This window comes from Brachyhypopomus gauderio, chromosome 4 (genome assembly GCF_052324685.1).
Source record: "Brachyhypopomus gauderio isolate BG-103 chromosome 4, BGAUD_0.2, whole genome shotgun sequence".
NCBI classification, from domain to species: Eukaryota; Metazoa; Chordata; class Actinopteri; order Gymnotiformes; family Hypopomidae; genus Brachyhypopomus; species Brachyhypopomus gauderio.
Genome location: NC_135214.1, coordinates 8,303,276 through 8,325,368, shown reverse-complemented (window position 1 = coordinate 8,325,368; position 22,093 = coordinate 8,303,276). Strand labels below are relative to the sequence as shown.

The window sequence follows — 22,093 nt, the reverse complement described above, 5'->3', positions numbered from 1 at the left end:
CCTGATTTTCTTGAATTGCCTAGTTGATAGCTTATTTGGCAACTCTCAGAATATTATCTGTGTTTTATACATCCATCCTATGCATGTTGCACATGTTTGTCACAAAAAATGTTTACGTATCAAATTCACTGTATTTTGTGGCAGGGAATTACTGAATGAATGAATACTGTTATGCTTATAACATGGACGTTCCACTTTCTCTGTGAATGCATCTAATACATTGTTTTGTGAATGTGTCGTGCTTTCCCTACTGTAAACAAGAAGCCTGCACCGAAATCAAAAACATTATACGACAGGGGACTCATTAAAATCAGATAGCTGAGTACATATTCACATACATAATATATAGGCTACAAAAAGTAAAAAAAAAGTATAAAAGTATTAAATAAACGTAGAGTATGGTTGTTTAGGGCACATAATGACATTTTTAACCTTAAAAGACAAGAGAATTGTGACTACTTCAATATAAAGTACTGGAACATTAAATACAAATGCAACTTTATTCATTTGAATATTCTTCTTCCGTCATTAGTTGAATATATTGGTAATCTATTCACGCCCTCTACGATTTTGAATGATTACGCTTGTGCGAAGTTAAAACCGGAGCTGTCCGAATGCTGAATCTGGTTCGCCGACTGCCCTGCGCGTCTCTCATTCGTAGACGTTCTCTAATGAGGCATTCATCCATCGCTTACTCTATGGTCGTTTTAACTCTGCAAATGCTTTACCTACACGCAACGTGAACTAGGATCATCACGTGCAATTTCTTCTTTGAAGATTTTTTAGTCCAACCCATTTTTCCATTTTCCTGCTGCTTGCTGAAACTCTCAGCGGATGTGTATTGATGCAAATCAAACAAAACGGTGTTTTGGACTGCTACATCTGCCCATTTAAACCATGATACCCAGGACTGGAGCGTATCTTATATGTTTTCTTCTGACCTCGATCACAAACAGATGTGCTTTGGTTCGGAAAAAAGCGCTTGAAACGCGCGCTTGACCTAACATTTCCATATGGACGTCTGTGGAGAAGCGGGAAAGGCATACAACTAAGAGGAATGACTCGTTCTTTTATAAAACTCTTTACAACTTTATTTGCATGTATGATAAAAATGGATCACCTCAGGTATGTGCACAGATTGTTTTACCGGCCAAAACATTGATAGAACCATACAATAGCCATTACCGAATGTCTACAAACAAAGCGCAGTTTCAAGGTTACTGAAGAATCTTTCTGGCGCGCGGAGACATGGACGAGTGCGTAGCTTTCACAGCGCGTAAAGTGAAACCTAAAAAAATTATGCATAGATACGCGATAGAGATTTCTTAGGAGTCAAATTTAATATGAATTTAATATATGTGAGTTATTGTATTTGACGAAATTATTTACATACTGCATATTACACATACATATATTTATAGGAATACGTATTTAACCGTATGTAACAACAGTATGTGCCTACAGTGGTCCAACTCCACAGATAGATAAGACAGGTTCATTGTGGAAACAGGTGGAAGGTAGGCCTGCTGCTTCTGATGTGCCTTCCTCCCAACTGCTTCCAGAGTGCGCAAGCCCTTTAAATCCAGCCACATCTCCTGTACCTGTACCTGTTCCTGTACCAGTACCTGTTCATTCTCCTGTTCTTTCATTCAGATTTTACCCTGCACATGCAAAAATCCAGAGCGTGGTAGCAAGACTGATAAGCGCAAAGTGTAGTAGAAATATATAAACAAATCTTCAATTTTCATGTTCAGATTCCATATCCAAATCCTAAAAAAATAATGTTGTAGTGTCTTCTGTCCAACCAATATATATATATAGACCCATGTCTGTGCGGGCATTGACCAATATGAGATATCAAACACATTCTCGGGTTCCAAATGTATATTTGAACCAAACATGAACCTGTCATACAATCGGGTTTATCATTGACATGACGTGCATGCAAAATATTGCCTCTTGCAAAATCTGCCTTTTGAACATGTTGCTGGTTGTTTTAATGAATGTGTCTGCTGTACTCTAGGATAATGGCAGCAAAAGAGCAGGAGAGGTCAGCAGGAAGAGGCACTTCACTGACCATGTCACCTTCGGATTTCCTGGACAAACTGATGGGAAAAACATCAGGCTATGATGCCAGGATAAGACCGAACTTCAAAGGTGTGGCTGTCATTCTGCAGTTGTATTTACTGTAAGAGCATAATGTAATATTTTTAATGTTAGCACCTCCATTTTTCATGATGCTTCTATCAAATGTAAAATGAGGTTTGTATATTGGATCTTTTGATCTTTCTCCAAATATTAAGTATAGCCTTGCCATGATGTTGTTACTTTTATAAATGCACAAGCCTTCAAGAGAGAAAGGCTAGCTAAGAGAAGATAGCTAGTTTTATATGTAAACAGACGGTAGACACCCTCAGATCTGGTGAAGATCCAGATTTAGATGTAGCTCCACAGAACTGTCCAGAAATGTTCATTCTTTCTTTGCTAAAAGTTCTCAAGGTCCTCTAAAATGACAAGAGCTTTTATGTTACTTCCAAACCCAAAGTACAGTATACTGTGCTAGAGAAGTTATGAACGCATGAAGTTCTTTAAGTGCCTGATCATGAAGGACACACACACACACACACACACACACACACACACACACACACACACACACACACACACACACACACACACACACAGTCAGGCTATGGTGGGAGGGGGGATGGTAAACATTCAGTCAGCTTTGGCCCCAGGACTTCCACCTATCCTCAACACTCGCTCTAATGCCCATGCAACTCCATTACACCTGCACCACACCCACATTCTCACTTACCCCACACCCACATTCTCACTTACCCCACACCCACATTCTCACACCTGCACCACACCCACATTCTCACTTACCCCACACCCACATTCTCACACCTGCACCACACCCACATTCTCACTTACCCCACACCCACATTCTCACACCTGCACCACACCCACATTCTCACTTACCCCACACCCACATTCTCACACCTGCACCACACCCACATTCTCACTTACCCCACACCCACATTCTCACTTAACCCACACCCACATTCTCACTTACCCCACACCCACATTCTCACACCTGCACCACACCCACATTCTCACTTACCCCACACCCACATTCTCACACCTGCACCACACCCACATTCTCACTTACCCCACACCCACATTCTCACTTACCCCACACCCACATTCTCACACCTGCACCACACCCACATTCTCTCCCCTGCACCGCACCAACATTCTCACACCTGCACCACACCTACATTCTCACACCTGCACCACACCTACATTCTCACACCTGCACCACACCCACATTCTCACACCTGCACCACACCTACATTCTCACACCTGCACCACACCCACATTCTCACACCTGTACCACACCCACATTCTCACACCTGCACCACACCCACATTCTCACACCTGCACCACACCCACATTCTCACACCTGCACCACACCTACATTCTCACACCTGCACCACACCCACATTCTCACACCTGCACCACACCCACATTCTCACACCTGCACCACACCCACATTCTCACACCTGCACCACACCTACATTCTCACACTTTTACAGCATCTTCTTCTTCTTCCTTGTCCAGGTCTGTTTACGTGTCTATTATGAACTGCATCCACTATTTGTCCACTCACTGCAATTTTAAGTTGCCAGATTGTAATTTTCACATAGTCCACTTAATGGGGACTGGAACCTGGACCCTCAGATTAAAAGTCTGAAGCTCTACCAAAGTTCCAATGCCAAACTCGGAGTATCAAATTCCAATTAGAATATCAAAACCAAATAAATCAATGGTTAATATCCGACAACAATCCCACCTTTATCATGTCCTATTCACACTCTCAATCATACTCTCAATCATTCTTTGTTCTGGCTTGACCCTCACACTGTTGCAGCAGGCAGTAGAAGGGACCAGGGGGTGAGGGTGCAGAGGTATGTCATTATTATCCATTTGAATTAGAATTCAAAACAAAGAAAAGAGTGGTCTCTCTTAGCACTGGGAGGGTGAAGCAGACTCTTTAGCAGAGCAGCTTGTCCTCTTGAGGTGGCTTGATCAGAATAATGCACAGCACTGACGGCTGGAACCTGTGGGCGTATATAGGGAAACAGAAGGAGCAGGTAATAAGGAACAGGTGCATATAGTGATGAAGAGGTGTGTCAGTAGGCTGGTAACTGAGAGTGAGGGAGTGGAGTAGTATGTCGGTGTGTCTGAGGGTCCAGGCGTGGATATGGTTGGGGGTGTCAGTGTGGGAGTGTCTGGGTGGAGATGTGGATGTGTCTGGGTGTCTGGGAGTGGGCATGTCTGGGTGTGGGTGTGCAATGGGCCTGACCCATCTTCACACAAACTTATTCAAGAAAACCTGAAATCTGATATGTTGGTATTACAAAATTTATAATAACAACAAAAACAACAATAATAATTTGTTCATACACTAGACTATTTATATCCTGAATGTTTTACCCAAACTGAGATAAATAATAAGTCTCAAAATAACCAGTCACAACCAGTACCAAAGCCTTCATTAGCAACCAAATCAAAACCCCTTCAAGTTTCCCGCATTACATCACCGTCACAGGTTCCTGATCCAGGGTTAGGGTTTGTGACACCTTGGTGCTAGCTGATGTTTGCCAGTTCTTAAGAGAATGCCTGACTATGCAGGTCAAACAGTAAAATCCTGCAGGTCTTACTGTGACCCCGTTGTCGTTTTTCACCACTATATCATTTTCATTCCATTTTCACAGGTCCTCCCGTAAACGTCACTTGCAATATTTTTATCAACAGCTTCGGGTCCGTGACTGAAACCACTATGGTAAGCCTGGCGTGATGTTGCCTTTTCCCTAAGTCACTAAAACAGATGCCAATGTATGGTTTATCACTCCTTACCCGCAGGTCCTCCTGTAAACGTCACCTGCAACATATTTATCAACAGCTTTGGTTCTATAGCTGAAACCACCATGGTGAGTTGGGTGTCGTGCATAGACCCCTCACCTCAGATCCTCTGCCATCTGCTAACTTTCCACATCTTCTGTCTTATGAACTTTTATTAAAATGTTCCCATTCTTTATTAAAATGTTCCTATTTTAACTACTTTTAATTTTAAAATAATTGCTTTCAACATTTTTCATACAACATAACCAAGGTGCAGTATTTGCAGAGCCTTACAGCTTTGCTGTGCTGTGATCTTAGAAAACGCATGTATTGCTAACCAATTAGAGCAACATGTGACCGTCATCTTTCTTCATAACTTGCACATTCATTACATGATTTTGTGTTAATAATTCACACAATGACTCACAGCAAATGATTCCCTTAAATATTTTAACTAATTTTTAAAGGTTAAGTGACTTAAGAACTAACCCAGAATAGAAGGTCAAGTTTATACATAAAGTTTTTGTTTGCCAAAGCCAATTGTTACAGGGTTACAAGATTGAGGTTTTGACTATGTGCTGTATTTTGTCAATTGTGATTTTTACACTGCAATCGAAATTTGTCCTCCGCTTTTAACCCATCTGTGCAGTTAGAATACAGAGTCTGTTGAATCTTTGTACAGAATTGTTGGTTATAGCTTGAAAATGCTATATTTAGTGCATAATTAAATGGATTCCTATGTGAGGATGGAGGAATGAATGAATGGAGAGAAGTGGTAGATAGTTGAATGGCAGCGGTATTGCAGTTGAATTGCAGTTTGGTATTGGTTCAGCAATTGAATTATCAAGACTATTGTGATTATCATAGTTCAAATATTCAATGATCATCAAAATCAAAGGGATCATTTGCAAGCATGGAGTGATGAATGTAAGGGCAGAAGTGGTGGATAGATGCATATGAAGGTATAATCAGTCAAAAGTATAGTTTGGTGACTAGACCTAGTAGTTCAGAATCAGAACAGCACATTAAGTGGTTCTAACTTTAAAGCTGAAGGAGTATCAATGTCAGTGGATTCCTTTGGAAGGATGGAGTGATGAAAAACAATAAAGAACGAGTGGAGGACATGAAAAGTCTTACTATGTTTAGAAGGTAGTGAACAGGAAAAAGTGAGGGATGAAAAAGAAGGGATAAAAGTGATGTGTGAAAAGTGGATGACAAAATTCTATCACCCTCTGATAATGGTTTTAGCTTGAGATTTGTCAAAAAAGGGAAGTTTGAAAAATTTACATGAACATCTACTGGAAATGTGATTGGATGTCAGAAAAATGGGACCAAGCAACTCTTTTGAGAAGAGAATATGTATTACTGGAAAGTTATTTATTTCTTTAACAACTAGGCTAAATAACGTTCTGTTTTTGCAAGGGAATAGTCTTAATAATAACAATGTGAGAGATGTTTTTTTTGTCATTTTACTGATTTGACAATTAGTGCACGAGCTCTAGACTAATTGATCTAAGAGAGTGACTGTTTGTTAATCTGTTTAAAATTTACCTGCTTTATTTGAACTGACCTTGAACTGACCAACAGAGATTCTGAATCAGATGTTTGAATTAGATGGTTTTAAAATGTTTTATACAAACATTTGCATATAATACAAAATTAAATTATTAAAAAAAAATTAAATTCTTAATTTCCCTGAGGGAAACCTCCCAAAGGGATCAATAAAGATCTATCTATCTATCTATCTAAAACATTTTAAAAGGACCAACAGTATATTTTCAAACCAAGAATGAAACATGAAAATTTATTTTACAACTATTCGAACCATCTATATTTACATGATTTTAAGCATTCTTTTAAGACCAAATAATAGATACACTTAATTTTGACAATGAGTTATTTTTCACATATCATTGTCACAAAATACATCAAATGTTTTTTCAAGTATTTGCTAATTTAACTCAAAATTTGTTGAAATTGAAATTTACAATAAAATCAGTCCAAATCCAGAAAGAGCAGTAATGGCAACCAAATCCAAAATCAAAGAACCAAAGGGTCAGGAAAATAACCCTAACCATAACCCAAACGGTGTCAGGAAAATAACCCTAACCCTAACCCAAACGGTGTCAGGAAAATAACCCTAACCCTAACCCAAACAGTTTCAGGAAAATACCAAACCTGGTCAATACACATGAACCACAATGTAACTACTCAGTAAAATCTTATTTAAAAATTAGAGGCAATACTTCACATGATGACCTCCCTATGTTCATCCTACTGGATGACATCTGGGATTGGGTGACAAGGTTTTTGTGCATAAGATGTTTCTGAAAGCTGTAAATATCAAACTAAATGAACTACATCATATAGTACAACATCCTACCCTAAACATCTGACAATAAGTGTTTGTGCATGTGTTCACTTTGTTCACCAGTAAAACATGACACTAAGAAAACAGATTATTAGACATAATTAGGCATGTCAAATGAGCCTAGGGACTAACTGATGTCCTTATGGTGCTTATACCCCAGTTAATTAATTAATCTGTATTCTACAACCAAACACTATGAACTAGGGTTAAGGTTGGGGTTAACCCAGTCCATAAACATTCCTATGGGCAAGCAATACTTCATTTGATATTTTAGGAGATTAAATTAATCATTTAGCTGCCGCCAGAAGACTGAGAATTATTTTTTGCCCATTTTAGAAATTTTTTTTCTAATGGTCAACAGAATATGATTTCTTGGAGCCTACTGAGTAAAACTATCCAGAAATTAATTTAAGTGCATAGATTTTACGCATAGCTCTAGTACTGTAACAAAGCCTTTAAGTAACATCCAAATGTATTGTAGTGACCAGGCTACCTAGGTAACCATTAGGTAATCTTCACATCATTACCATGCCATCAAGTCATTTCTGGGTGAAGTATTACTTTACTTCACAAACTACATGACATTAAATATATACAAGCTCAAAATAAAAGCTTTTTTAAAATCTCTAAAACAACCTTCACCAATTAAGATTAATAATGTCTTCACTAATTAATCGCTCCAATTTAACTTTACATTGCATCAGTCTACCATCCTCATGCAGAGGGATCTCCTTTTGGAAAACAATATTATTTAATTTACTCCATTTTTATTTACTCTGTAATTGATACTGATTTCTTGCATGGATCATGGCAGGACTACAGAGTAAACATCTTCCTGAGGCAGAAGTGGAATGACCCTCGGCTGGCCTACAGTGAGTACCCTGACTCCTCACTGGACCTGGATCCCTCCATGTTAGATTCCATCTGGAAGCCTGACTTGTTCTTTGCCAATGAGAAGGGTGCCAACTTCCACGACGTCACCACTGACAACAAGCTGCTGAGGATCTTCAAGGATGGAACGGTTCTCTACAGCATCAGGTAGGAAGGGCTTCCTGCACAAACAGCAACATCAGAACAAGAACAAGAAATTTGATATTCTAATCAAAATGCAGATGCAGATATTCTAAAATGAAAGAGGAAGAGGTCATTGGGAGAGAACGTGTGATAATGTATATTCCAGTGAACAAAACCCATGAGCTACTTTTATATTTTTGCACTAAAATAAACTATAGTTTTCTAGCCTTTCAATGGCTAGGTTCTGATCACAGGACAGTTTTGGCTAAATAAGGGTTTAAGGTGGCCAACACCTCTCCAGTGAGTAAATGTGTCACATAAAATGACACATAATATCACAGACACATAAAACTGAATGCAACACTATATCTAACAAACGTCAAACTTCTTCCAGCATAAACGTTCAAGCTATTACCATGACTGTGCGAGGATATCACATTAAAAGAGAAGAGATGTAATATGGCAGAGAAGAGAGGGAACACGGCAGAGAAGACAGAGAACATGAGAGGGAACATGGCCAGCATGCATGGCAACGACACACTGCAGTGTTCACCTGCCCTCGTACCAAAGGCAAGAATGTGGCAAATGGGCACATTGGGGGAGGTTTGTGTAAAAGTGGATGTTGACTAGATGCATAGATCTGGTTCAACTGACCTGGCTCAAAATAAAAGCAATTACTTTTTACAAAGAGCAATTATCTCTTTGTGTTGCCATTATTTGCTTGGCAATATTACTTGATTGTTCGTTGTGTAAATAAAACACACTCATAGTATTTCCTCTTTTCAGCTCTCCTGGTATGACAAAGTTAGCTGGCTGACTGGAAGTGCCGTGACAAAGAAAATGTACTGTTGGCCTCTTGATGAAACCATCTCAGGGATCAATCTTATCTGGTCAAAACTGGGTTTTGGAGATCTGTTTTGACCAGGCCTATTAAAAGAAAAGAGCAATGAACACGTGAGTGTGCAGGGTGTGGTGGCCTGGGCAGCATGAAGGCTGAACATACAGTTTTATTGCATACAATGAAACAGTCAAGCAAAACAGGGCCTTATTAAAGCCCCGTATTCATGAGACTTTCCTTGCTTGGCCGGCATTATGAGAGTAGTGAATCATCCAACAAGAGTTACAGGGAGTTCACAGAAACATTATCATAATATGACTGACCACAAAATTCCGGTCTTCAGCTGTGCTTCCTGGGATGTCTCATTCTGTCCAAAAGAACTTGATCTCTGTTCTTGCAGCTAGTGTTTCTGATGAGATCAGAGATAAAATTCAGACTGCTCCCTTTTTTGGATGGCAGGTGGATGAAACAACATATTTCTTGCTGTTCCCAAATTTCTGTCATTGTTTGCTATGCTGATGGTATAGGAAAAATTCAGGAGTGCTTTACTTTTTTATGTTTCTGAGGGGCGAGATGCTATGCTATGCTATTAACGCGTCCTCTTGCGGCAATGGCACATTCAACCCCGGCATCAGCACATCCACTGGAAAGCCAGACCATCTCATAGGTGCTTGTATGGAATCGTCTTAGGTAGAAGCATAGAACCAAGATTCGAGTAAAATTAGTGGAATCAACACAATCCAGGAAGCCTGAGCAAAATCCTGGTGAGGACTTTTACTTTCTGAACCTGGAATTGACACCTCTGGCGTCAGTTGACACAGTTGAAGATTATAGCATGCAGGTTGAAGCCGTTGCAGCCTGCTTGCTCTGTTTTGCAGGCTGACGCAACTGTGACTTTGGTCTCTTAGTCACAACGTCTGCAGCTGCAGTGCAATAGCGAGTAGGCTAGTAAGCGTGGATGAACTGGACCAAGGTAATAGGCCTAGGATATCCTTGACTGGGCCGTGTCCAGACTCCAGACTTCTCACGCTGCTGGATGTTAGCACTGTAAACAAACACTGCAGCATGCTGAGCTAAAAAGATGAGCGTACTATATCTGTAAAAAAATTGATTATTTGTGCTGCTGCAGTGCATCAGTAGATCAGTGGAGCAATTGATGCTCCATTCTCGGCATGCTTGGCAGATATTGCTTCATGGATGACTGTTCACCACATGAAGCTCATCCCTAGCAAAACTCAGCTTCTGTACATTCTAGGAACCCCAAACCCACACAACGACCTCACCATTTCCTTTGAGAACACCTTGTTAACACCAGCAGAAACTGCTCGAAGCCTGTGTGTAATGTTGGACAACCAGTTGTCCTTTTCAACACATGTTTCAAAGCTGACAAGATCCTGCAGATTTCTCCTTTGCAACATACGGAGAATACGACCCTTCCTTTCACAGGAAGCTACTCAAGTGCTTGTGCAGTCTCTAGTAATCTCTAAGCTGAACTACTGCAATTCCCTACTTGCAGGTCTTCCTCTACGGGTCATCAGACAACTAATTCAGAATGCTGCAGCACAACTGGTCTTCAATCTCCCCAAGTTCTCACATGTGACTCCTCTGCTATGCTCTCTTCACTGGCTTCCAGTAGCTGCACACATCAGATATAAAACCTTGCTGCTTGCTTACAAAGCCAAAACCGTACTAGCCCCTCCCTTCATGATGTCCATGGTCAAAATCCTATCCGTACAGTGAGCACTCAGAACCTCAAGCTTGGCTCGATTTGAAACTCCACGTTTAAAGTCTCATGGAAGTCAAAGCTCCACACTATTCTCCGTCCTGGCTCCAGGATGGTGGAACGATCTTCCATTAGCTGCTCAGACTGCAGAGTCTATTGCTGTCTTCAAACTTAGACTGAAGACTCACCTGTTTGTTGAGTTCTTAACAGAGCACTAACTCAGCAGATAGCACTTGCCGTTGTTCTTAAATTAAATACATTTGTGCTTTTTGGTAAACGTTTATCTTGTAAAACACTAGGTAATGACATTGTCTCTTGTAGTTTAGTAGAAGTCTGACTCAAGGGTATCTTAAATTCTGGCCTATCCGTACTATTACCTAGGATGAATTCTGTGATCAGATGCAAAGCACTTTGTAAGTTGCTCTATATAAGAGCATCTGCTAAATGCTGTAAATGTAAATGTAAGTTAATGTTAGATCAAAACTGCCACTGTTCTAGTGTTAAACCTAACTCTACCTAGATTGCACTAATTAGAAAATCTAGCAAGCTTGAGCAAAATCCTGGTGAAGACTTTTACTTTCTGAACCTGGAATTGACACCTCTGACTGACGCGTCTCACTGTTCTTGGTATAGACTGCTGTATCATGCACACTATTGTAAACACTATTGCAAACCAGCTTTTGTTTCGTTTTTTCAACTAAGCATGCTAAATAAATAAAAGTACATTTTTTTCAGATTTTTCTTACAAACGTGTATTAGTCTTGACAAAAACGTCAATTGTGACGTGCGTCAATTGATGCATCCCAATGTTCTAGTGTTAAAGTTAGGGTAGGGTTAAGGTTAGGGTTGAATTAAGGTATGGTTAGTGTTAGGGTAGAATTAAGGTGCTGTTAGGGTTAGGGTAGGATTAGGGTAGAATTAAAGTAGGTTTAGGATCCCCCAGTTTATGATGGACAATCTCAGACCCATTTGTTGCCGTGTAATTGTCAGTACATCCTCTCAGATCCACCCATTCGAAAGACAGCATTCATGCTGATCTGTTAACCACACAACAGCAGAACTGAGAAACTGAACTGAGAAACTGACCATAAAGAACTGGAGGATGACTAAGCCTCATGGGCATGCAGGGGTCTCTAATGGCACATCTGCAAAGTGTTATCTCTGATGAAGAATTATCTCTCATAAAGTGAGTTTGGGTATTGTTACTAAAGTATACACAGGTACATCTGCACATTTGTGTATTGTGTATTTTTAAATTAAGTGAGTGTTGATCATTCTCCATAGGCTGACCTTAATCCTGTCCTGTCCAATGGATCTGAAGAACTTCCCAATGGACGTTCAGACCTGCATAATGCAGCTTGAGAGTTGTACGTCATCCTTTTAATCTCTCCCTTGGGTTAACTACTCAATTAACATCACTAACCATGCTTGTTGGATGTGACATAATGTGTGATGGGCAAAAAGGCCTCTCAGATCACTTGTGTGATAAAACACTTTCACAGAAATATTTACTGAAGTGTACCCTCCCCCTTGAACTTGATCCTAAATGTATTGGACATAATGCTAATCCACTCAGAAACATAATGGTTTTGTTCTGCAGTTGGCTACACAATGAATGACCTGGTGTTTGAGTGGTTGGATAAAGGGCCGGTGCAGGTGGCAGAGGGGCTGACCTTACCACAGTTCATCATGAAAGAGGAGAAAGAGTTGGGCTACTGCACCAAACACTACAATACAGGTGAGCACACAACACTAAGTCATTGTCACAAAAATCTGGTATCATATATGGCTTTATGGCTTCCTATATATAGTATTAAGTACCGTAAATAATAATAATAATAATAATAATAATAATAATAAGGAGTTAGGATAGGATAGGAGTTGGCATCAACGCGTCCTCTTGCGGCAATGGCACATTCAACCCCGGCATCAGCACATCCACTGGAAAGCCAGACCATCTCCTAGGTGCTTGTATGGAATCGTCTTAGGTAGAAGCATAGAACCAATATATAAAATACAGGTTGAGTATGTGAACATCAATTTAAACAATTGATTTCAACATACATAGCTCACGTGCCAGTGATTAGCATGAGGCTCTGGCAGGCTAATCAATAGCAGCATAACTAAAGGGAAGGGCCTGGAGGTAACCACAGTCATGAGGGCTCACTGAGCCATTGCTTTCCATCCAAGTCATTGTCACAACTAGTGATCCCATGACATGGCTGGATGACAGTCAGCATCAACATCTCAGATTACCAGAAGACTCAATGACTGGGAGCCCCCGAGCTCCACACCTTCACATGTAGAATATTAACTGAAGGCTTGATTAAATAGGTAAGTCTTAAGTCTAGATTTAAAGATTGGAACTGTGTCAGAATCTCGGATCAGAGCTGGATGGCTATTCCATAACTGAGGGGCTTTAAATGAGGAAGCTCTGCCTCCGGCTGTAGTCTAGATCTAAGAGAAATCCTGCATTTTGGGAGCGCAAAAGGTGAGATGGGTTATACTATGCAATGAGCTCACTCAGATGTTGTGGAGCAAGACCATTTAATGCCTTATAGGTCAACAAAAGAAGCAACACCTCAGTCTTATTAAATGATTTTTTATTAAATGAGTTTAAATGATTTGGGGATGTAGCCTAGGCTCAGAGAATAATAGTAAGCAAAGGTTACTACTCTGTAGTAATTCTTTGTGTAGATGGGTTGGTACTGCATCTAGTATGCATGTGGAGGGATTGGCAGACTTTACCAATAAAATAAGCTCCTCACGACCAATTGGGGAAAAGAACTCCAATAGAGCATCAGGTCTGACCAGACAGCTGTCAGAGTGCATTTGCAGGTTGACAGGCTCTGAGAGAGCATGACAATTTTTCCCCTAATTTTATCAATCTTGTCATTAAAAAAAATCATAAAACTGTTACTCCTGCACTCCGATGAGGTAAGAGATTCATGTTGTTCATGACTCCTAGTTAGGCTAGAAACAGTTTTAAATAGGAGACTTTTGGATTGTTTTAAAACCGGTAAGTATGTGGATTTTGCTGTATGGAGGGCATGCTTATATTCAATAAGGCTGTTTTTCCATGATAATCTATACACTTCCAAATTGTAATTTTGCCATTTACGCTCCAGGATTCATGCAGCTCATTCAAGACTATGTATGTGCTTGTTGTACCAAGGCGCCATTCTTCTCTCACTGACTCACTTATATCGCAATGGCACAACCGTGTCTAAAGCTGTATGAAGAGAAGTCTCGACCTGCTTGGTAATATGCTCTAGCCCTTCCAGAGCTACAGGTAGATCACTGTTTGTCAGATCCGGTAAAGTATCAATGAGCACAGCTATGGTAGTAGATGTTATAGTTCATTTAATTTGGTAGTGGGGCAATACATCAGACAGGAAGTTCAAAAACTCCTGCAAGAGTATGGGGTAGTAAATAGTAATTAACATAAATGTCTCTCTGGCTTTATTGGTTGATAAATTTTGATATAGTGAGAATGAGATTTTCAAAAGAATTTAACTTGAAGTCGGATTTTTGAGAGACACCTATATCGGAGTCATATAGTGTGGCGACACCACCTTCGTGACCATTTGGATGGGGGTTATGAACATATCTATAGCTGGAGAGACACGATTCGTTTAGGGCCATATAGTGATCTGGCCAATCAGAAGATGGGTACACTGTGGTCATAATGGGATGGACATGGTCAGCAACAACACTCAGGTAGGCTGTGGCATTGACACGATGCTCAGTTGGTACTAATGGGCCCAAAGTGTGCCAGGAAAATATCCCCCACACCTTTGCACCACCACCATCAGCCTGAAACGTTGATACAAGGGAGGATAGAGCCATGCTTTCATGTTGTTGACTCCAAATTCTGTCCCTACCATTGGAATGTCACAGCAGAAATCGAGACTCATCAGAACAGGCAAGGTTTTTCAAATCTTCTATTGTCCAATTTTGGTGAGCCTGTGCGAATAGTAGCCTCAGTTTCCTGTTCTTAGCTGACAGGAGTGGAACTTGGTATGGTCTTCTGCTGCTGTAGCCCATCTGCCTCAAGGTTGTGTGTGAAAATCCCAGTAGTTTAACAGTTTCTGAAATAATCAAACCAGCCCGTCTGGCACCAGATGATTTTATATATATATATCTATATAATCATCTGGTATATATATATCGATTAATTAATTACAAAGCTTCCGATTAATTCGATTAATTTTTTTAATCGTGTCCCACCCCTAATATATATATATATATATATATATATATATATATATATATATATATATATATATATATATATATATATATATATATATATATATATACCCCTAATATATATATATTAGGGGTGGGACACGATTAAAAAAATTTATCGAATTAATCGGAAGCTTTGTAATTAATTAATCGAAATGTTTGCTCATTTTCTTCTTGTGTTCTTAATGATTTTACGACAAACATGCACATAGTGAACCGTAGCAATAGGGTACTCGGACGAGTGTGTGTGTGTGTGTGTGTTTGTGTGTGTGTTCTGTTCTTAGATAAGTTCACCCACATAGAGCAGAAGCTCCATCTGCAGAGGTAGATGGACTATTACCTAATACAGATGTACATGTCTGTTCACCACTGTGTGTATATGTGTGTTTTGGACAGGTAAGTTCACCTGCATAGAGGTGAAGTTCCAGCTGGAGAGGCAGATGGGTTACTACCTCATCCAGATGTACATCCCCAGTCTGCTCATCGTCATCCTGTCCTGGGTGTCCTTCTGGATCAACATGGATGCCGCCCCTGCACGAGTTGCCCTGGGCATCACCACCGTGCTCACCATGACGACACAGAGCTCCGGCTCCAGAGCCTCACTGCCCAAGGTGTGCATCCACATTTCATACACAGCAAAACAATAGGTTCAGCATACATGGTCCACTTTCACTTCAGTAAACTGTGAACTTTGCAAACAGCATGTCAAAATTATCAAACTTTTCGCACCAAAAGTAGGGATGGTTATGGGTAGGTAGGGGTGGTAGGAGTGGTTAGGGGTGGTAGGGATGGCTATGGGTAGGTAGGGGTGGTAGGAGTGGTTAGGGGTGGTAGGGATGGTTAGGGGTAGGTAGGGGTGGTAGGAGTGGTTAGGGGTGGTAGGGATGGTTATGGGTAGGTAGGAGTTGTAGGAGTGGTTAGAGGTGGTAGGGATGGTTATGGGTAGGTAGGGGTGGTAGGAGTGGTTAGGGGTGGTAGGGATGGTTATGGGTAGGTAGGAGTTGTAGGAGTGGTTAGATGTGGTAGGGATGGTTATGGGTAGGTAGGGGTGGTAGGAGTGGTTAGGGGTGGTAGGGATGGTTATGGGTAGGTAGGGGTGGTAGGAGTGGTTAGGGGTGGTAGGGATGGTTATGGGTAGGTAGGAGTTGTAGGAGTGGTTAGAGGTGGTAGGGATGGTTATGGGTAGGTAGGGGTGGTAGGAGTGGTTAGAGGTGGTAGGGATGGTTATGGGTAGGTAGGAGTTGTAGGAGTGGTTAGAGGTGGTAGGGATGGTTATGGGTAGGTAGGGGTGGTAGGAGTGGTTAGAGGTGGTAGGGATGGTTATGGGTAGGTAGGGGTGGTAGGAGTGGTTAGGGGTGCTAGGGATGGTTATGGGAAGGTAGGAGTTGTAGGAGTGGTTAGAGGTGGTAGGGATGGTTATGGGTAGGTAGGGGTGGTAGGAGTGGTTAGGGGTGGTAGGGATGGTTATGGGTAGGTAGGGGTTGTAGGAGTGGTTAGGGGTGGTAGGGATGGTTATGGGTAGGTAGGGGTGGTAGGAGTGGTTAGGGGTGGTAGGGATGGTTATGGGTAGGTAGGGGTTGTAGGAGTGGTTAGGGGTGGTAGGGATGGTTATGGGTAGGTAGGGGTGGTAGGAGTGGTTAGAGGTGGTAGGGATGGTTAGGGGTAGGTAGGGGTGGTAGGGGAGGTAGAGATGGTAGGGCCTGAATATAAATGTGCTCGTTACATTTTGTGTAACTGCTTTATTAATATTAGCTTCAACATTCCATTGACAATCGTGTTATTATTAATTAGAGAAGGCTGAGATATCTGGGAAAGCAAAGAAAAAGAGAATTTGGTAACCATAGTCTTGTTATTGTATTATTTGCTTATCTAGTTATTTAGAGTTTTTAGGAAGTGAACAGTAAATGAACAAGAGAACAATTCCTGCATATATTCTATATTGTATACATTATTCACCACATGAAATATCATAAAACCTCTCTGTCTTGGATTCTTTTACATGCTGTACTATAAGGTTTTGCAATGTGTGAAGTTTTACAAGCAAAAATTATGATCAGCCACAGTCAGTGGAGAATGCATCAGCTCTTTTCTTTCCATCTACCCAAACATGCCCCTCCCCTCCTCATGTCCACCACACACCCCTCCACATGTCCACATGTCCACCACACACCCCTCCACATGTCCACCACGCACTCGTCCACATGTCCACCACACACCCCTCCACATGTCCACCACGCACCCCTCCACATGTCCACCACACACCCCTCCACATGTCCACCACACACCCCTCCACATGTCCACCACGCACCCCTCCACATGTCCACATGTCAACCACGCACCCCTCCACATGTCCACATGTCCACCACACACCCCTCCACATGTCCACCACACACCCCTCCACATGTCCACATGTCAACCACGCACCCCTCCACATGTCCACCACACACCCCTCCACATGTCCACCACGCACCCCTCCACATGTCCACCACACACCCCTCCACATGTCCACCACACACCCCTCCACATGTCCACCACACACCCCTCCACATGTCCACCACGCACCCCTCCACATGTCCACATGTCCACCACACACCCCTCCACATGTCCACCACACACCCCTCCACATGTCCACCACGCACCCCTCCACATGTCCACATGTCCACCACACACCCCTCCACATGTCCACATGTCCACCACGCATCCCTCTACATGTCCACCACACACCCCTCCACATGTCCACCACGCACCCCTCCACATGTCCACCACACACCCCTCCACATGTCCACCACACACCCCTCCACATGTCCACCACACACCCCTCCACATGTCCACCACGCACCCCTCCACATGTCCACCACACACCTCTCCACATGTCCACCACACACCCCTCCACATGTCCACCACGCACCCCTCCACATGTCCACCACGCACCCCTCCACATGTCCACCACACACCCCTCCACATGTCCACCACGCACCCCTCCACATGTCCACATGTCCACCACGCACCCCTACACATGTCCACCACACACCCCTCCACATGTCCACCACACACCTCTCCACATGTCCACCACACACCCCTCCACATGTCCACCACGCACCCCTCCACATGTCCACCACGCACCCCTCCACATGTCCACCACGCACAGCCCAGTTCTGCTGCAGCCTTTAGGTTAATTTACCATCATTCAGGAGAACTAGAATTCTGTATCGCAACACTGATGAAAGTGTACAAAATGGTTGAGTGGCCATATGCCTGTGTGGTTTATCAATGGGCAGGTCTCATATGTGAAGGCCATAGACATCTGGATGGCTGTCTGTCTCCTGTTCGTCTTTGCTGCCCTACTTGAATATGCAGGAGTGAACTTTGTATCCAGGCAACAGAAAGAGTTTCTGCGACTTAAGCGAAGGCAAAGACGTTGTCTGGAGGTAGGTCACACCCATGATCAAACATTATGAAACAAAGTGATTTAAATGAAATAAACCTAACAAATGGATTATAAAGAGTAACTGAATTTTGATTATGGAAACAGTATAATTTAATTTTCAATTAGCAAAAGTAAAAAGGGAATGAAACACATACAGCATCTATACAGCATATACTGCACATGCAACATAGTCAGCATATATAGCATGTACAGCACATACAACATTTTTCTGCATTTACAGCATTTATTGCATATACAGCAAACGTGGTCACATGATGTAATTAAATTTAATTTATTTATAAATTTTAAAAAAGCTGAAGCTGACCAAATGTGCTGTACAACAAAGTAAAAATTAAGAAGACATAGTAATTTAAAAATCAATTAATTAAAAAACATTTTTAATAAAAGTAATAATAAAACAGATTAAAAAGTCAGAAAATTACAGTAGCTGCATAAAATAATAAAATAAAATGTAAAAAGCAACCACTTTGCAGTGAGTCTGCTTCCTGCTGAGAAACTAGATCCAGCACATGCCTGCTGAAAAGGATAAGAACTATTTTACACTTATCTAAGACTAGATAATTTGCCGAGTCCAAACTTAATTATAGTCAAAAATGAGTCTCCAATAAATATGTCTCCAATATTCAAAACCGCTTAATAATACAGAATTCTGTATTTCTAATTATTTCAAATGTTCTTGAGAAATCCAAACGGAAGCGAAGATTAGTTAGAGTTAGGTTAGGGTTAACTAGGAGTTAGAATTAGGGTAGGATTAGGATTAGGTTTAGGGTTAGTTAGGTCTAGGCTTTGATGTACCTATGCAGAGCATTCTCGTTCCTTTGCACTACCAGCAAATGCAATCCTGTTTCAAATGCAAATGAACCACACTAGATTCCTCATTAATTCACACAGTTTGAGGCAGCTGCTGAGACCCAGGCATATTAATGCTGCAGAAAAGTATTCATCACCTTAGGAAAACCTTAATAAGCGGCATTAAAAGAAGGAACATTTCTCTGTCGGAGGACTTCTGCTGTGGAAAACTGTGTCAGCCTGTCCTTAGAGACTCGTCTGGGTCATACTATAAGCAAAGGGATGAGTTTAGGATTATAATAAATGAATAAAAGAGTTAGGGTTGGAATAAATGAAAGGATTTGGATTAGGGTTATAATAAATGAAAGGGTTGGTTATAATGAATGATTAGGATTAGAATGAATAAATTACTTGGGCTAACTCTAACCCTAGCCATAACCCCATGGCGATGCTTTTTTTCATGTGCTCCTAAAAGCTCCTTCTTTGTTGCACTGTAAGTGTGAGCTGACCGCTGCTCTTGTGCAGGAGGAACAGAGAGAGGGTCGTTTCCATCTCTCTGGTTATGGCGTGGCTCCCTGTGTGAACGATGTCATGGAACCAAAGGGCCCAGTGGCTGGCGTGGTCCAGAAGCCGTCCACCCTGAGGGACATGGAGCAGAGTCGGAAAAAGTTTGTGGACAGAGCAAAGAGGATTGACACCATCTCCAGAGCAGCCTTCCCACTCGCTTTTCTTATTTTCAACATCTTCTACTGGGTCACATACAAAATAATCCGACATGAAAACGTCACACATGTTTAGCAGGTTTGTGTGCATAAGATCTGAGAAGAGCCAGAGAGTGTTCAGCTTCAGCTCACGGTGGAGAGAGCCGAGTAGAAGGATCTTCATGGAGGTTTCATGTTTTCAATCAGGGACAGACACATGAAAAGAATTCATGAAATATTCCAGCCATGCAGTATGGTACAAATGCAGGCAGTGCATTGTGGATGAAGATAATTTTTATGTATTACAAGCACAATGAAAATCATAAGTAACTGGACAGTGATAGTTTTTGCTAAATAATTTGCCACATATTTTTATGAATGAAAATGTCATGTCTGGTACTTTGACCACAAATCCTTTGGGGTCAATGAATCACAGATGTTGCTTGTCTAGGTCTGTAATGAAGTTAATTTCAATTACAGTTTCATTTGAAGTCTTCTTTTCCCCCTCTCTTGACTGCTATACTGACTTGACCAATTAAAAACATTAAAGACCATAGGCACTTCAGTGATGTGTTTGAGTGTGTTAGGGTTAGTGTTTGATTGTGTTAGGGTTAGAATGTGTTTGTTTGTTCTGTGGTGAAATACCACCCACTGTGATTACAGACACTGGGCTGTATCTGAGCAGTTAATAAGCTTGAGGATTCATCCACATTGTCAAGAAGAGTGAGCTCCATTCACAGCAGAACATGTTCCTATTGTCCTGGATCATAATGCATTATGGACATGGATCATAATGGACATGTCATGGATTGTATCACATTGTTACTTTCTCCCTACACCCTTACTTCTTTCCATCACTCTTGTAACAATTATTCTATTTAGAAACCTTAACCCTAACCCTAGAAACAACTCATCCTCACCTTAACCCTAATCCTAACTCTAGAAACAACTCATCCTCACATTAGGTTAAGGTAGGGTTTAGGGTTAGGTTAGGCTTACAGAATTACACATTCATGATCATGAATACTCTATTAAAGTATTCTGTGTCATTACATCATTACTGTGCCACTCAAATCCAGTTCAGTAGGATAAACAGATAAAAAAGCTATCCAGTTGTTTATGAACTGGAGAGAGCAACAGTGTTGTTCCTGCCCAGACTGGATGTGATTGTACTGCCACAATATTTATACAAGCCTCAAACAGTAACATTCTATCAATTTGTATACCACCAGGAAAGCCCAGTTTTTACTAGATTTCATAGAAAGGATGGTTACCAATTTTATACTTGTGTCCTGATGATTTCTATGGACTGAGTCATAACTTTTTCCTCTTAATCTGCTTAGAATATAATGCACGTTATTTTATAGTGCAAACGCTGACACATTAAATCATTGGAATGCTTGAAGCTCAAATCCAGGGCTGTGAGTCAAGTATTGTCATCATTGAATCCCTGAACCCTAACTCTATCCCTGAACCATAACCCTAACCCTTAAACCTTAACCCTTATCCTAACCCTAAGACGGATCACTGCTCAGTAACATGGCCCAATAAGACTTTGTCACACCTCTGTTCAGTTTCTTTTACTGCTTGTGTAAATGAAACTTGTGTCTCATACAATTTGTACTTAAAACAATGCTCAAAGTTAACATTATGGTCACAAATAAAACACTGTTTTGATGTTTAATTGAAGTGTGGAGCATTAAAACATACCTCGCGGGGTGGCTAGCATGAGCTAAAAAATACCCATTTACTCAGTATTGTTTTCTTACCCAATGGACAAACATTTGACCTGAACATTTCTTAAATGACAGTGTTAAACATCAGATGGGTTGTGAACACAGTAGAAGGGGGGAATTTCCTTAGGTACACATCAGTGCTAAGGCCAGGGAAGCCTTTTATTGTATGATGTTGCACAGTAGGTAGGTAGGTAGATACTTTATTGATCCCAAAGGAAATTTAACAATATGCAGTATGCACAGTATGTGTGTATAGTGAGGGTGATGGGCTGATGGGTGTGTGTGTGTGTGTGTGTGTGTGTGGTAAGGGT

At 41.2% G+C, this 22,093-nt stretch overlaps 1 protein-coding gene across 3 annotated transcripts; it reads left to right on the top strand.

The window, feature by feature from the left end:
* Positions 1–629: 629 nt before the first annotated feature.
* On the top strand, positions 630–21,687 carry glra2 (glycine receptor, alpha 2). Of its 3 annotated transcripts, none has more exons than XM_077001991.1 (9): positions 630–1,125; positions 2,024–2,157; positions 4,933–5,000; positions 8,097–8,320; positions 12,142–12,224; positions 12,458–12,595; positions 15,505–15,719; positions 18,387–18,536; positions 19,871–21,687. In XM_077001991.1, exons 1-9 carry the CDS (start codon positions 1,058–1,060, stop codon positions 20,141–20,143), a joined length of 1,353 nt encoding a protein of 450 aa, XP_076858106.1. In that variant the 5' UTR covers positions 630–1,057; the 3' UTR covers positions 20,144–21,687. The 3 variants fall into 3 exon arrangements, with proteins under 3 accessions (XP_076858106.1, XP_076858107.1, XP_076858108.1); XM_077001992.1 differs by lacking the exon at positions 4,933–5,000 and adding an exon at positions 4,785–4,852; XM_077001993.1 differs by lacking the exons at positions 630–1,125; positions 2,024–2,157 and adding an exon at positions 4,804–4,852.
* Positions 21,688–22,093: the final 406 nt, after the last annotated feature.

What these genes read in the sequence shown, in the direction of transcription:
- glra2 (XM_077001991.1), top strand. Translation starts at nt 1,058, where the DNA reads ATGACTCGTTCTTTTATAAAACTCTTTACAACTTTATTTGCATGTATG. An exon ending in CTATAGCTGAAACCACCATG is followed by an intron (nt 5,001 to 8,096) that starts GTGAGTTGGGTG and finishes GGATCATGGCAG; the next exon opens with GACTACAGAGTAAACATCTT. An exon ending in CATAATGCAGCTTGAGAGTT is followed by an intron (nt 12,225 to 12,457) that starts GTACGTCATCCT and finishes TTTGTTCTGCAG; the next exon opens with TTGGCTACACAATGAATGAC.